Genomic DNA, 13,178 nt, shown 5'->3' with positions numbered 1-13,178 from the left:
CTGCAAGGTGGAAAAGATGGGAACACTTGGCAATATTCCTCCTGTCCTGAACTTGGCATCTGTTCAGAGGAATTGATTCTAGATGTCCTGGTGCACTTAATCTTAGCAAGTAGGAAACCTTTTATAAATCTCACAGTGTTTATTCCCAAGAAAACAAAGGCACTGTTAGTTCCAGCTCTCCTTAATGTTTCTAGATGACCAACTTACTTGCCTTGGTAGGCATTCTCTTCTGGTCTCAGTCTCCTCTGAATGTATCTCCCTGTGCTTCCCTGTGTCCCTGCTGTCAAGAGGTCTCTCCCTTCAAAGGATGCTGGAAATCAGTCTCTGTGCCAGCCACTTGTGCTGTGGGCCTGCTGTTCTTTTCTTGTTGTTCCAGTTGCTGTTCCTGTTGTTGTTAGCCAGCTGTCCACAAAGGGAAGGCTCAGAGCTCCAGACAGTGGGGCTGCCTTTTGTATCTCCTAGAAGGTGAGATCTCTGCTTTGAAGTGAACATCTTGCATTTTGTTTCCCTCAGGGAGAATGGTGAAGATGGAAAATCCTATTCTAAAATACATTGAACTGGAAAATATTGGCAGTGGGTGAGTCCAAGCAATGTTAATTTTACAAAACTATGCATCAGATGTTTTGCTGGCGGAATAGGTATCAAGTGTGAAGTCAGACAAGCTGCAAATGTGTTCAGGCACTGGGCTTAGATTGTCAGTGCTGATCAGAATTTCTAAGTGTGCTCAGAAGGCATTGTCAAACACATCTCAATGTTTCCAGTGTCCTGCAGGTCTGCGGTATTTACAGCACAGATCTCCTGTGTGGGCTGGCTTTCACTGCAAGATCTAAATGGCTTCTCCTCTCTCTGCTTCTGTTTTGTTTCTAGGACTTTTGGAGATGTTTGTAAAGCACTTGACACTGCCACAGGAGGAGAGGTAAATGTCAACAGCCCCTGCAGACTCTGCTGCACTTGAGGGCTTTCCCCTCTGGTGTGAGCTGTGGCTGGAGCTTTGGGCAGAGCTGTGCTGAAAAGGCACAAGAAGCACAGACTGGTGCCAGCCCACAGAACACATTTGGGACTTTGTCCTCCTCAGCTGCTGGAAGGAAGGCACGGAGGGCAGCGGTTCCTTTCAGCGAAGGACGCGCTCACTCGCTCTCCATTGCTAAAACAAAGGTGGTGCCTGCAAGCACCTCACTGCTCTTTGGGGCTACAGCTTCGGAGTCCTGAATTCTCATTTCTGGCTGCCAGCAAATCCATCTGAAAGTTACTGGTAGTTCCTTAGCCACCTGCAGTGCTGCACTTGGGAACTGCACATAGGGAGAGATCTGCAAGGTGTCCCTGAAAGCCCTAAGCCCTGCCCATAGCCCAAGATGTATCCACAGATTATTAAGTTCTGAGTCCCAAACAAAGCAGCAGAGAGTGTGGTCAGAGGTTTGTGGGTGATAACTGAGACACTGCTGTTACCAAGTGGTCAAGGCAAAATGTCAGTGGCCCCACGTGTCCTGTAACTGGCTCCCAAGGGAGCAGAGAAATGGGCTGTTGGAATGTCAGTTCCTGATTACTGCAGTGCCTAATCACAAGGCAGTTTGGCACAGCTCAGCTGTGTCATTGCAAAATCACTTGCTCCACGTGCCTTGTGGTCTCATGCCACCAACGTCTCAAGTTACTGATTTTCAATGTCGTTTTAGGTGGCCATCAAGAAAATACAGCTTCAAGGACTGAGGAAGAAGGAACTAAAAGTCAACGAACTCATGGTCATGAAGGTGAATAGAAATCCCAACCTGGTCAACTGTTTAGACAGGTGAGTTGTGCTTTTGTCCCATGAATGTTTGTTTGCATGTTGCAAACATGCAAGGTAAAATCCCACTTTGGTCACTGGCAGAAAATAGAGCTGTAATTATTGGCTAATTATTATTGCTCTTTTCATCTCCAGTGGATGGGAAGAGATTGCATTTTGTCTGCATTAGTCTTCGCTGGCACATGGTATTTGAAAATTGTTCAAAAACCCGGATGAGTTGTGTCTTACTAAATCAATGATCTCTACATTCACAGCCACCACTTTGTTTTGGAGCTTGATTTTTTTCAAGTGTCTTCTAAACTAGCAAGGATTTCCCTTGGATTGTTGCCACTGGTTTTCATTGCTATGCATGCCAGGAAGACTAGATACTTTTTTTCCAGAAACACCATGCATGACAGGTTTTTTTATTTGGGCTGTTACTAAACTGCACATTTTGCTTGCTGCCCATCTAAGACATCTCCTTTTTTGCAGCTGCGCCTTTCTCCTTGAGACTGCACAGATGGCAAACAATGCACAGCCAAGAGGGAATGTCTCTTCCTTTATTTTGTCTTTGTCTCAAAGGGACCTGAAAAGAAGAACCAACCTGTCTTTTCCAAACAGCAACTTAGCCATGTACATTCATCTCCATGCCCTTGTTTCCTTCTTTCAGCTACCTTGTGGGTGAGGAACTGTCCCTGGTTATGGAGTACATGGATGGAGGCACTCTGAGCAATGTCATCAGCCAGACCTACCTGTCGGAAGATGAGATGGCAGCCATCAGTCGGGAGGTCAGCAATCCCATCTGTGTTTCCAAGGGCTTCGGCAGGATTGTCTGGGAAACGGGCTCAGAGCTGCAGTGATTTCCTGTGCCGAGTTTTGTTTCTGTGTTGCTGGTATGCTATGGGCAAGTAAAAGCATCTCAAGGGAAAGGCCTGCCAGTGCCCCTGCACTCCCTGTACTCAGTGCCAGTACTCTTATCTCCTGCTGTTGTATTCTCGCTCTGTCTCTTGTATTTGTATTTGTATTTTCTGTTCTCTACCTTGCCTCTCTAAATGTTTGCCTGGAGTCTGTCTTCGCTGCATTCCTTGCCTGTAAAAGCAAAGTGCTGGTGGCAGGATTTGAAAAGACCAGCAAAGAAAAAAGACTCATTTCTCACAGTCCTCAGCTGAAAAGGATAGAAGTGCAGCCAAAATGCTCTTTGCTTCCGCAAAGTGACTGGTGTGATACTTCCAAGCCTGTGCTGAGGCCAGCAAGAAAATCTTTTCCATGCAGCCTCCCACACAAAAGTGATCCACTAAACACCAAAGGGAGGGACTTTTCCTTTCCAAACCCCTCCTTTGTCCTCTGCATGGAAAAAGCAGGTCCACTGCAGCAGGAGTCGTCCTGGCTGGTTTGCAGGGGACAGCCTACAACAGCAGGTGCTGTTGCTCTTTCAAAAGCTGATGTGCCTTTCCTCAGAAAGGTCCTGCCCTGCAAGTGTTGGAGCAGCAAGCTCTTCCTCTCAGTGGCCATGACTGTTCTGCCATTACTCCCCATTCCCCCATTCGATTCTTTGTCTCCTTTCTTGTGTGATGAAATCACATCACTCATTTTTGCCCTCCTGTTTCTGTTTTCTCGCTCAGTGCCTGCAAGGACTGGATTTTCTTCATTCAAACCATGTCATCCACCAAGATGTGAAGAGCAGCAACATCCTTCTCAGAACTGACGGTTCTGTCAAGCTGGGTCAGTATATTCTTGGTCAGGTGCAGCTTTCCAGGGATGTGGGTGTGGGGCTGCTTGGCGTGACTGCCAGCTCCCGAAAAATGGTGCTGGTGGCAGTGCAGGGACCCCTGCTGCGAGCTGAGGGCACAGTTGGAACGTGCACAGAGGTATAAGGAACCACAAGCAGTCAAGAGTGGCCTTGCTCTGTGTGTGTCCCTTCTAGACAGAGGGATCTACAATCTAAAGCTTCAGGGGAATGAAGTCCACTGCTGTGAGCAGCATTAAGAAACCTGGGTTTTTTTGGAAGTGGCCAATTCCATACTCCCTTGGCTAAAGCCCCAAGGAAATCGAGCGTGGACAGTTCTCCAGGAGATTCAACAGCACATTCTTAGCCTGAGAGTGGGGAATTCTTTTGCTTGGTTTCCTAATTGGAGCTGGCTTTCATGGTTTGTTGTTTTCTCCACAGCTGACTTTGGCCTCTTTGCTCAGCTCAGCCCTGAGCAGGGCAGATGGAGCTCCGTAGCCGGCGCTGCTGGGTGGCTGGCGCCTGAAGTGGTGACAGGTCAACCATGTGGCCCCAAAGTGGACATATGGTCTCTGGGAATTGTGGGCATCGAAATGGTGGAACAAGAAGTTCCTTCCTGGAATGCAACTCCTGTCTTGGTAAGGTGTAAATACTCACTGATCCCACTGTCTTTCTCACCTGTCCCGTGTTCTGTGTGCCATTGGACAAAATCCCATTGCCATCTGCTGGCACCACTTCCACCAAGGTCCCCTTCTAAAAATGCCCCTGCAACACATCAGCATCTGCTGTAGCTTTGGTTGTATCAGAAAGGGAAGTGGCGGTTCAGAAACCTAACCAGTTCAGAAACCTGCCATTTTGGCCTCCAGCCATGCCTGGCATTTCTCACTTGTTTTTTGAACAATGTTGGAACTCTGTTTCTGAAGGACAAGAATTTTTCAGTGGACAGGGTAGACATGTGATAAATATCCTGAGAAATAGAGGTTAGACCTTCCCAGTTTCAATTTTATAGAAAACATAGGAAAAAAAGAAAAAGAAAAGTAAACAAAAAAGGAAAAGAGAAAAAAACCTACTACCAAAGAAATGCCCAAGCAGTTCTGCTTGCTTTTTCATTTTTTAAATGCAGCTCTTCTCTTCCATTCTGTAGCATCTTTTCCAAATCCTGTGGTTGTTGAAACTTTCAGGCTTTCAAGTCATCAGTACATTGTTCAGTCACGTGTGTGGGTGGCCTGGATAAGTTTTGGATGTGTTTTTCTCCGACTGCAGTTAGAATTGTTTGCCAAACCCTTGGCTGTTTCTTGGTACTTTAACAAGTTGATGAGCTTGCAGGGAGGTGCCTGGGCTGGGATCCAGCGTGGACAGTTGACACCAGTACTGTGTTTCTTTACCACAGGAGCAGGGCCATCCCTGGCCTGCACTGTTATAATGACAGGGAGGGCTCCAGCTCCCCACCATGGCCAGTGGCTGAGCTCAGCTGAGAGTCAGGATAAAACCCTCTTGTGGGTTTTATGGGAAAAGGACAGAAAGCCGCATAAATTATTTGTACACAAGGGGAGTGCATTGCCATTTCTGGCTTTGAAATTCTCCTTTGGGTTGAAGAGGATAATAGCAAAGTCTCTTTGGTCACCATCTATTTCAGTGCCATGAGCACAGAGTTATCATGACAGTGGTGGGCATTTTTATGGAGACTCCAAGGCCTCTTGCCATTGTTCTTTTTGTCTATTTGAGATGGATTCTGCAAGTTGAGGTTTGAATAGTTCCAAGTTGGTGTCTTATGTTTCTAAATACCATCTTGCAAAAGCAGAATGAGCTCTCTCCCTCTGACTTGTCAGCGTGCTAGAGCTTGGTTCCACATGAACCACACTGGATAATGATCAGCCAATGTCTTGCCAATCTACACTGTAATTCCTTGGCCTGAGGAGTATCAGAAAGACCTGCTGAGCTCCATGGACACTGTCAGCTGCATGGAAGTGAGCATCCTTGGCCTTGCTGAAGAAACTGGAGCTCAGCTTAGGTTAGATGCTCTTGAGCAGGAGAAAGGCTGGAATCGTCAGGTGTTTCCAGAGGCCTGCGTGCCCAGAGGGACTGAGTTCTGGGGAGCAGCTGGATGTTTCTGCACATCATGGAAGGGGATTGCCAGACAGCTCAAGCCTCACCACAGGCAAACACTCCCCAGCTCTTCTCAGGCAACATTTGCTTTGGGTTTCAAGTTGTTCCCACTTGTCTGTCTGTGAAGATGCCCCTAAAACCACAAGGCAAGCCTCTCAGAACTGGTGTTACATTTCCAGAAATGAAGAAAAGAAGCCCAAACACATGAAAGTTGCTAAGGCACTGGTTTTTAGAGAGGAACTTAACCCCCTGTGCAGTTTCTTCTCACTGGGAAACGTGCCTGAAACCTGGGCATGAGGGTGTAAAAGCCACAGAGTCTCTTCTGCTTCTTGTGCAGTGCTGCTGAAACACTCAGTGACCGTGTTTCTCTCCCAGCCCAAGCCACATTCTGCACGTCACCAAGCCAGAGCCTGGTGATGTGGAGAGCCTGCCAAAACCTCCCATTTGTTTCCTGGCACTTTCTGGGATGGGCCTACCATTCATGCATTGACTTGAGTAGCCAAATGAGTAGAGGGTGATCATAGGGATGGAACCTCTCCTTCTGATTTGACCATGAAAGGTTTTTCTTTTCCATGTAAGGAAAGCAGAAATTTTCAGACTGCTGAGAAACAGAGCTGCAGGTGGCTCCTGTGTGTCCAAGCAGGCGTTTTCATCCCAGTACATTTGTGCATGGATCATAATGTGTCTGTGTTGAAGATGAGATTCCAAAGATTTGTTTCCTTACCTGAGGAATACCTGGTGGATTTCCTTTCTTTCCCTCCAATTCCCATTCTTTTCAAGAACAAAGCAAAAAGCTTGATTAGGTTTGTTTTGTGGCAGCGGTGCTTAAGGGACCAACAAGCACTGCAGAAATACTTTCCATGTACTAACCCTTGGATACAGTAGAGTTAGTATAGCAAAGTCCTTCTTCGAAAAAGCCTCTCAAGCTGGTATGAATCCTCAGGGAAGGAAATGTGCTTGTGCTGATGTAGTTCCCACTAATTAGGTCAGTCAATGTAATCAGCTGCCAAGGCAAGATCTGTGAGATGTTGGAGAGGCTGTGGCTGCATCAGGGTTTGGGTTTTTCGGTTGGTAAAGGAAAGTCATCTCTGGGTCTCTGCCAGGGCAGAAACTGCCACTACAGAGTGGAGCTTAATCAGTGGGATCTGGGAGAGCAGTGACAGATGGGAAAGAAGCAGGTGGAGCCTGGTGTCTCCTTTTTCCCCAGCCCCAACTCCTGATAGCCACAGGAGGAAGACAAAAGCTGCAGCAGCCCAACCTATTTTCATCTTGCCTGCGTGACTTCCTGAGCTGCTGCCTGCAGAGAGACGAGGCGCGGCGCTGGTCTGCCAAGGAGCTCCTGCAGGTAAAATGTGAAGGGGCTGCAGGTGAAACAGGCTCTGAGGGATGGGCTCCTCCTCCACTCAAGCCCAAGGCAGCAGATGAGCCCCCTTCCTCCTCACCTCCACTCTTGGTGCTCTTCAAATGAAAACAGTGAGGAATCCTAGACTGGGCTGGGCTGGCAGGGCCCTGTAAATGTCCTCTGGTGCAAGTGTCCTGCAATGAGCAGGGACATCTTTAAAGACATCAAGTTTCTCAGAGCCCTTTCCCACTGGAGCCGGAATGGTTGCAGGGATGGGGCACCTACAAGCTCTTGGGGCAAGCTGTGCCAGGGTCACACCATGCTCCAAGTAAACAAGTTCTGATTAGATCCTATTTGTGTTAAAAAATATTCATCCACATCCTATTGTAACTGGCCCTGTTAAAAAAGATGTCCTCTACTTTCCTCAAAGCCACTCTGAAGTTTTGGAAAGTGGCAATAAAGTCTCCCTGGGGCCTGTTCTTCACAAAACTGAGCAACCCCACCTCTCTCTGCATTTCCTGAGTCAGAGAGGTCCTCTGGCTGTTTCTGTCACCTTCTTTTGTAATTTGGTGGGGTGTTCAGTTTTATGTAATGGCAAAAAAATTGAAGTAGAGCAATGCAGGGTACAGAGACATGAAATGGTGGTGGAGGAACCCAAGGAAGCCAGTCCCAGCTGAGCAGTCAGAGATTTGGCTGTGGGCAGGAGGGGCTGTGGGGGGCTCACTGTGAGCCTCTGAGGGGCCCTGGTTGGTGCCCCCCAGCCCACCCTCAGAGGTTTCTGCCATGCAAACAGGGACAGCTGGGAGGGACTTGTCCCAGCCCCATCTGCGGCCTGGCACGCTCAAGCAGACGGGAACTGTGCCAGGGTTACTGCCAGGCTGTGTGGCAGAGAGGGAACTGCAGGGCCCAGTGCCACTGGGCTGGCCCTGCTGGGAAGGAAGGTGCCATCCAGCACACGAGGGGCAGGGCATGGAAAGGCAGACACTGCTTTCTGTCCGTGTGGCAATCAGCACAGTGCCTGTCTTTCAAAGAGAGGGACCAATGAGAGGCTTTGGAGTTTCCTGAAAAGAAGAAACTCCAAGGACAGAAAGCACCATTTCTAGAGCACTGGCAGGGCTAAAATCTCAGCAAGATGAAGACACCTGTATAAATGGATGAGTGGGATTCTGGGCCAGGTTTGCCTGTGATGGAAAAGTCTGCACATAAAGATGGAGGTGTAGACAGTCCCATTGTTCTTCTTCCTGCATCCTTCTAGGAGCAGGAGGAATCCTGTGAAGCACTGAGTTTGGAAAGTCATTGTTCATTGTTTTTTGTTGATCTGTTTTTTTTCCCTTTGGGCAGCATCCATTTGTAAGATTTGCTGAGCCTGCGTCCAGCCTGGTGCCACTGATTGTTTCAGTGAAGAAGAGGAGGGAGACAAGAATGTGATAATCACATCAGGACCATTTATTCCTCAATCAGTTTAGAGTAGGATTGTAGGTTAGGATTAGGATTAGGATTAGGATTAGGATTAGGATTAGGATTAGGATTAGGATTAGGATTAGGATTAGATTAAGGATAAAGATAAGGATAAGGATAAGGATAAGGATAAGGATAAGGATAAGGATAAGGATAAGGATAAGGATAAGGATAAGGATTAGGGTTAAGGTAAGGGTTAGGGTTAGAGTAGGATTGTCTAATAGGACTGCAGAGTAGGATTGAGAATCAATAAAGTTTCTGAAACCACAACTCACCTTGAAGATTCCCTTCCTTCTCACTCTGCGAATAAACTCGAGAATTCCTTCTGAATTGTCTGTTGTTTCTTAAAGGTGGAAAGTGAAACAGTGTCTTTGGCATGGTGTGAAAGTGGGGAAGGATGTTCTTCATTCATCCTCTCCAGACCACACTGCCTTTGGAATATGGCCCACTGGTCTGTTTTTGGCCATCTTTGGTACTTCTATTTTAGGCAGAAAGGGCAATGGCATTTAAAGGCAAAAGCACAGGAAGAATGGGGCAGCCCAAACATCTTATACAGATGCAGGCCTTCAGCTGTGACTGGAGAGCATTTGGGCTGCCTAAATGCAATAATCTCTTTGGCTGGAGGAGAGCCTTGCTCAAGTGAGAAAGCAGAAAGATCAGAGAGGGTGCTTGGGGAGGTCTCCTGTGGTGCAGAGCTGTCAGCGCCTGTGAGGCGAGAGCGGGCCCGGCCTTGCCCAGGCTGGAGCCCCGGCAGAGGCCCGGCAGAGGCCGGAGCAGCCTGAGCCCCGGCAGAGGCAGGCTGGAAGGAGGCCCTTGGAGCTGTAAGAGGCAGCAGCCGAGACCTGGGTGCCTCTTGCTGGGAGCGGGTGAATCCTCCGCTCTCAGAGCCCAGGTGGCAGCTGGCTGCTGCCGAGGGGAAGCGCAGCCGTGCTGGGCATAGCCCGGCCTGGGGGCCATGGCCATCTGGAATGTGCCCAGGAGCAGAGAAAGGCCAAGGGCAGCCGCGGGCTGCTGGGCTGGGTGAGGATTCCTCCTCTTCTGCTGGCTGCCCTGCAACTCCTGCAAAGGCCAGCAGTGTGTGCAGCACTCTGGGTACCGGGGCAGGGAGCCGGGCTGCTCGGCAGGCTGGAACACAGGGCAGCTCCTTCAGGCCCGGCACTTGTGCCAGGGAAGCGAGGCCAGCGTGAGGCAGGGACAGCTTGGCAGGGCCCATCTGCAGGAGCCAGTGCCTCACGCAGCTCTGGGAGGAAGCGCCTGCAACCCTGCAGTTCTGCACTGAGCCAAAGCAAAGGTGAGAGATGCAGAGTGTTTGGCAGAAATATTCAGGCCCACCAGGCCAGCCTGCTTTGTGCTCTGTGGCACACAGCAAGCGCTGTGCAATGCAGCTCTGAGCTGCTGGGAGAGAGGCACATCAGGGATGTGCCTGAGGCATGTGCTTGAGGAGTAAACTGATTTGGAAGGGGGCAGAAGGGTTTCAGCAGGCTATTTGCGTTTTCTTCATTAATTTCTGAAAGAAAGTCATAATGTGTTGCACACAGGTAGGGTTATTAGAAAAGAAAGGCCTTATAAAATCAGGCCTACCTATTGTTATGTTTGCCCGATTATCCCATCATAAAAAAAACCCCAAACAATATTAAAAGTAGTAGCAATTTTAATTGAATATTTAAAATATAAAAATATAAAATTGGATAGAATAGAATTTGATTAAAATAAGGGATAATTTGTTTCTAATAATAGCGCATAAGCAACAGATAACTGCGGGGTACGGAGTGCAGGCCTCTGGGACCCTTGCCACATCACATACAAGCTTGCCAAGTGAATATTCATCCTTATATACCATGTGTCAATGCCGTCTCCTCCCATTTTCGATTCTTCACACTTCTACCTCTGCCCTCATCATCACCTTTACCATCCATATGCCACCACTTGGTTGGTGGTCACGCAAGTCTTTGGGGGTCATCTGATGAAGATTTTGTAGTCCTCCTCTGTGTCCTTTAATTAACCTTTGGGTTACACCAAGCCAATACAATGTAAGCCAAAACTAACATAATTACTACATCTGAGTATTTTGGAGAGTTTTGTCAAAGAGTGGCTTGAGGAGAGAGGACACAGCTGAATTAATTTGGTAAAGATGTCCTAACTAGGGCAGAGGCCTTTTTGCAGGCAGGTGTCTGTTGGGAATTTAGCTGACTAGAGAATGGAAAAGTACAAGACCGTGGCTAATTCCAAATCTTGCACCTGCAAGATAACGTGTCCTTGGGCCTAGCTGAGTATGATAAAGAAATGGACAGTGAGACGTGAGAAGTAGAGAACGTAGGCCCAAAGGAATGAGGAAGAGCTGATGGTATAGTTTAACCAATAGATTGCTTGGCTTACAGAATATTCATAAGCTTATTATTTGCTGTATAAGTGTTTGATGCTTTCTTCAATAAACTGGACCTGTGATGAACAATCTGGTGTCCTGGTCTCCTTCCTTCAACAGAGTATCAAGGCAATAAATCCCTTATAATTAGCATTTTCCTGGGACACAACCAGAGTTCCTTCTTTGTTAATTTTTAGCAACCATTATCTCTTGCTTTCCTCCTGTTCCTGAACATCTGCGGGGGGGGGGGGGCATGGTGCCCCTCCTCTCCCTTTTTCTTCAGCATTAATAATTTTACCTGTTTTAATATTTACAAATATTAATTACTGTATCAATATTGATTCTTGTTTCAATTGTTATCAGCACGAATCATACCTATTTACCACACTGTGGTAAATTCCCAGCTGGCCTGTTCCATCTTCTACGTGCAGCCAGCTAACTTCCCATGGGAACAGTCATGAGTGCAGTTAGCACAAGCTATTGTGCTAAGAAAACTGTTTGCATCTGTAATAAACAAGAAACCTGTCCCATGAGCATCCACGAAAGAAAAATGTAATCACCTGAGTAACAGTGAGTCTTAAAAAGAGAGAGTCTTAACATGTACACACTAATACACCTTCTAAGCAATAAATTGTGTGGCAAGGAAACTACCAGCCAGTTGAAGTTGAACACAAGTCTGTGAAAACAGTATAAAAATTACTTATGTGAATAAAGAATTGGCTTTTCCTGCATGAAGAAACTGAGTCCCGGCTGCTTTATTGACACAGCAATGTGGCTTCACTCAGCAAGAGCACCTGCAGGGTGTATTGATGAAACACTGATGTTTGATTCTCAGAATAGGAAGGAGAGGCATTTAGTCTAACAAACAGGGCATAGTCTTTTGAATTCCTTTAGCTTTAACAGGAGTGCTGAACCATGTATTCCCCCACTGCAGTGCTTACTGTGTGCAAGTGGCTATCTTGGCCTTGAGAATAAGGAGAGTGGTCCTGCTAAGAAGGTAGCTGGAATGCATTCAAAAGGAAGAAAGTGTTTTAGGAGGCTCTTGACCACCAAAGGAGACTTTGAGGAATGGGAATATTTCCCAAATGACTGTGTCAGGAACTGGAGTCATGTCCCAGGCCCTGCCATATTTGATCCATGTTTGAGCAGGTTGACAAGACAATGAAGAAAAGTGTCTTGTTTAGCAGGTGGGACCATGACCCTTGAAAGAGATACAATGGATTGGTCAATGGGTGAGCAGTCAAGCTTTGAAAGGAGAACAATGCACAATGCAGCCCTTGGTGGCAGGGAGTCATGCAGTCATCCTGAGCCATCATAGCCTCATCTCACACGCCAGGCATGTGTGAGCTGCTGCTCTAACTCCTGCTGTAAAATTCCACTCCTAAGCAGGAGATACAAGGCCTAGTTCTGGGCTGAAGGGTTGAGAAGGACGAGATGCACAGCGTTTTGATCCAGGGGATGTCCTGGAAGTGCACTGCCTACCTGCCCCTGCTGCCGAGCACCACGCTCCAACTCCTTCTCCTGTTCAGTGGATTTTTGGGAATCCAGAGGTCAGTATGTATTATATGCTACTGCAACTAATAGAATGAATTTGCTTTGCAAGCCCAGTTTTGTCCTGGGTTATTTTGTGCATGGGTCACCTGAACCTGTGACAATGACCAGCAGGGAGCTACAGGACACTCCTACTCTGATGTCAATAAATTCTGAGAAGTGATTGAAATATGTCAAAAAATTGGAGGTAATGTTTAGCCAGTAAGTTTCAGCAAAGTATTGAATGTGTCTTAGTTCCATGGATACAAACTACTAGGTGAGATTGCTGGGTGTGCAGGGCTTAGGGAAGTGATTCCCTGCGCACCCAGCACTGAAATCAAGTAATGCCTCCTTTCTAACCCTGAGCTGGCAGCAGGGATCAGGCCTTGCTTGGTCATTTTCATTTTGACAACTTCTGTTAGCGGCTAAGAAAGGTCCAAATGAAACCTCCTTCAGCTGTTTTCCTCTGGTTGATCTTTTTAGGCACCAAAGCTCTGTTCCACGGGTGGCCTGGGTGTGTGCAGAGCAATGCAGCCCCCACAAAGCCCTTGGTTTCCCCACGAGTTGCCAGTTTGACTGCTTCCAAAGGGGAAGAAAGGCAGAGATGTACATTCACAGGAGGTCATGTCCAATAAAGGTGCAAATATGTGGGGAGATTTGTTAGCAATTATTTCAGCTGTTATGCCAAGCCAGTGCCTTCTCTCCTGCTTCTGTGCATTATAGGTGAGTAATGTAATAGTTGGCTCTCACAATTAAGAGACAGATATTATGTGGAGAGATATTATGTTCAAATGTAAAGTGCTGTTATTGTAATATGTCCTCCCATAGTCCTCTTTCTTATCCCCCTTGTAATAGTCTCGGTAGTCAGGGCATTTGGGGAGGGCTGGCTTGTGAC

The 13,178-nt window shown here is 47.3% G+C and overlaps 1 protein-coding gene across 1 annotated transcript; it reads left to right on the top strand.

Moving 5' to 3' along the window:
* The first annotated feature begins 3,978 nt into the window (after positions 1-3,978).
* LOC134432696 (serine/threonine-protein kinase PAK 3-like) lies at positions 3,979-8,489 on the top strand. Its single transcript, XM_063181587.1, has 3 exons — positions 3,979-4,123; positions 6,799-6,936; positions 8,275-8,489. Exons 1-3 carry the CDS (start codon positions 4,079-4,081, stop codon positions 8,359-8,361), a joined length of 270 nt encoding a protein of 89 aa, XP_063037657.1. The 5' UTR covers positions 3,979-4,078; the 3' UTR covers positions 8,362-8,489.
* The last annotated feature ends 4,689 nt before the right edge of the window (positions 8,490-13,178 follow it).

Source organism: Melospiza melodia (assembly GCF_035770615.1).
Source record: "Melospiza melodia melodia isolate bMelMel2 chromosome 7 unlocalized genomic scaffold, bMelMel2.pri SUPER_7_unloc_1, whole genome shotgun sequence".
In the NCBI taxonomy this organism is placed as follows: domain Eukaryota; kingdom Metazoa; phylum Chordata; class Aves; order Passeriformes; family Passerellidae; genus Melospiza; species Melospiza melodia.
The sequence above is the reverse complement of the archived record's forward strand: the minus strand, read 5'-3'. Positions and strand labels throughout refer to the sequence as shown.

What these genes read in the sequence shown, in the direction of transcription:
- LOC134432696 (XM_063181587.1), top strand. Translation starts at nt 4,079, where the DNA reads ATGGTGGAACAAGAAGTTCCTTCCTGGAATGCAACTCCTGTCTTG. An exon ending in GGAATGCAACTCCTGTCTTG is followed by an intron (nt 4,124 to 6,798) that starts GTAAGGTGTAAA and finishes CTTTTTCCCCAG; the next exon opens with CCCCAACTCCTGATAGCCAC. An exon ending in CTGCCAAGGAGCTCCTGCAG is followed by an intron (nt 6,937 to 8,274) that starts GTAAAATGTGAA and finishes CCCTTTGGGCAG; the next exon opens with CATCCATTTGTAAGATTTGC.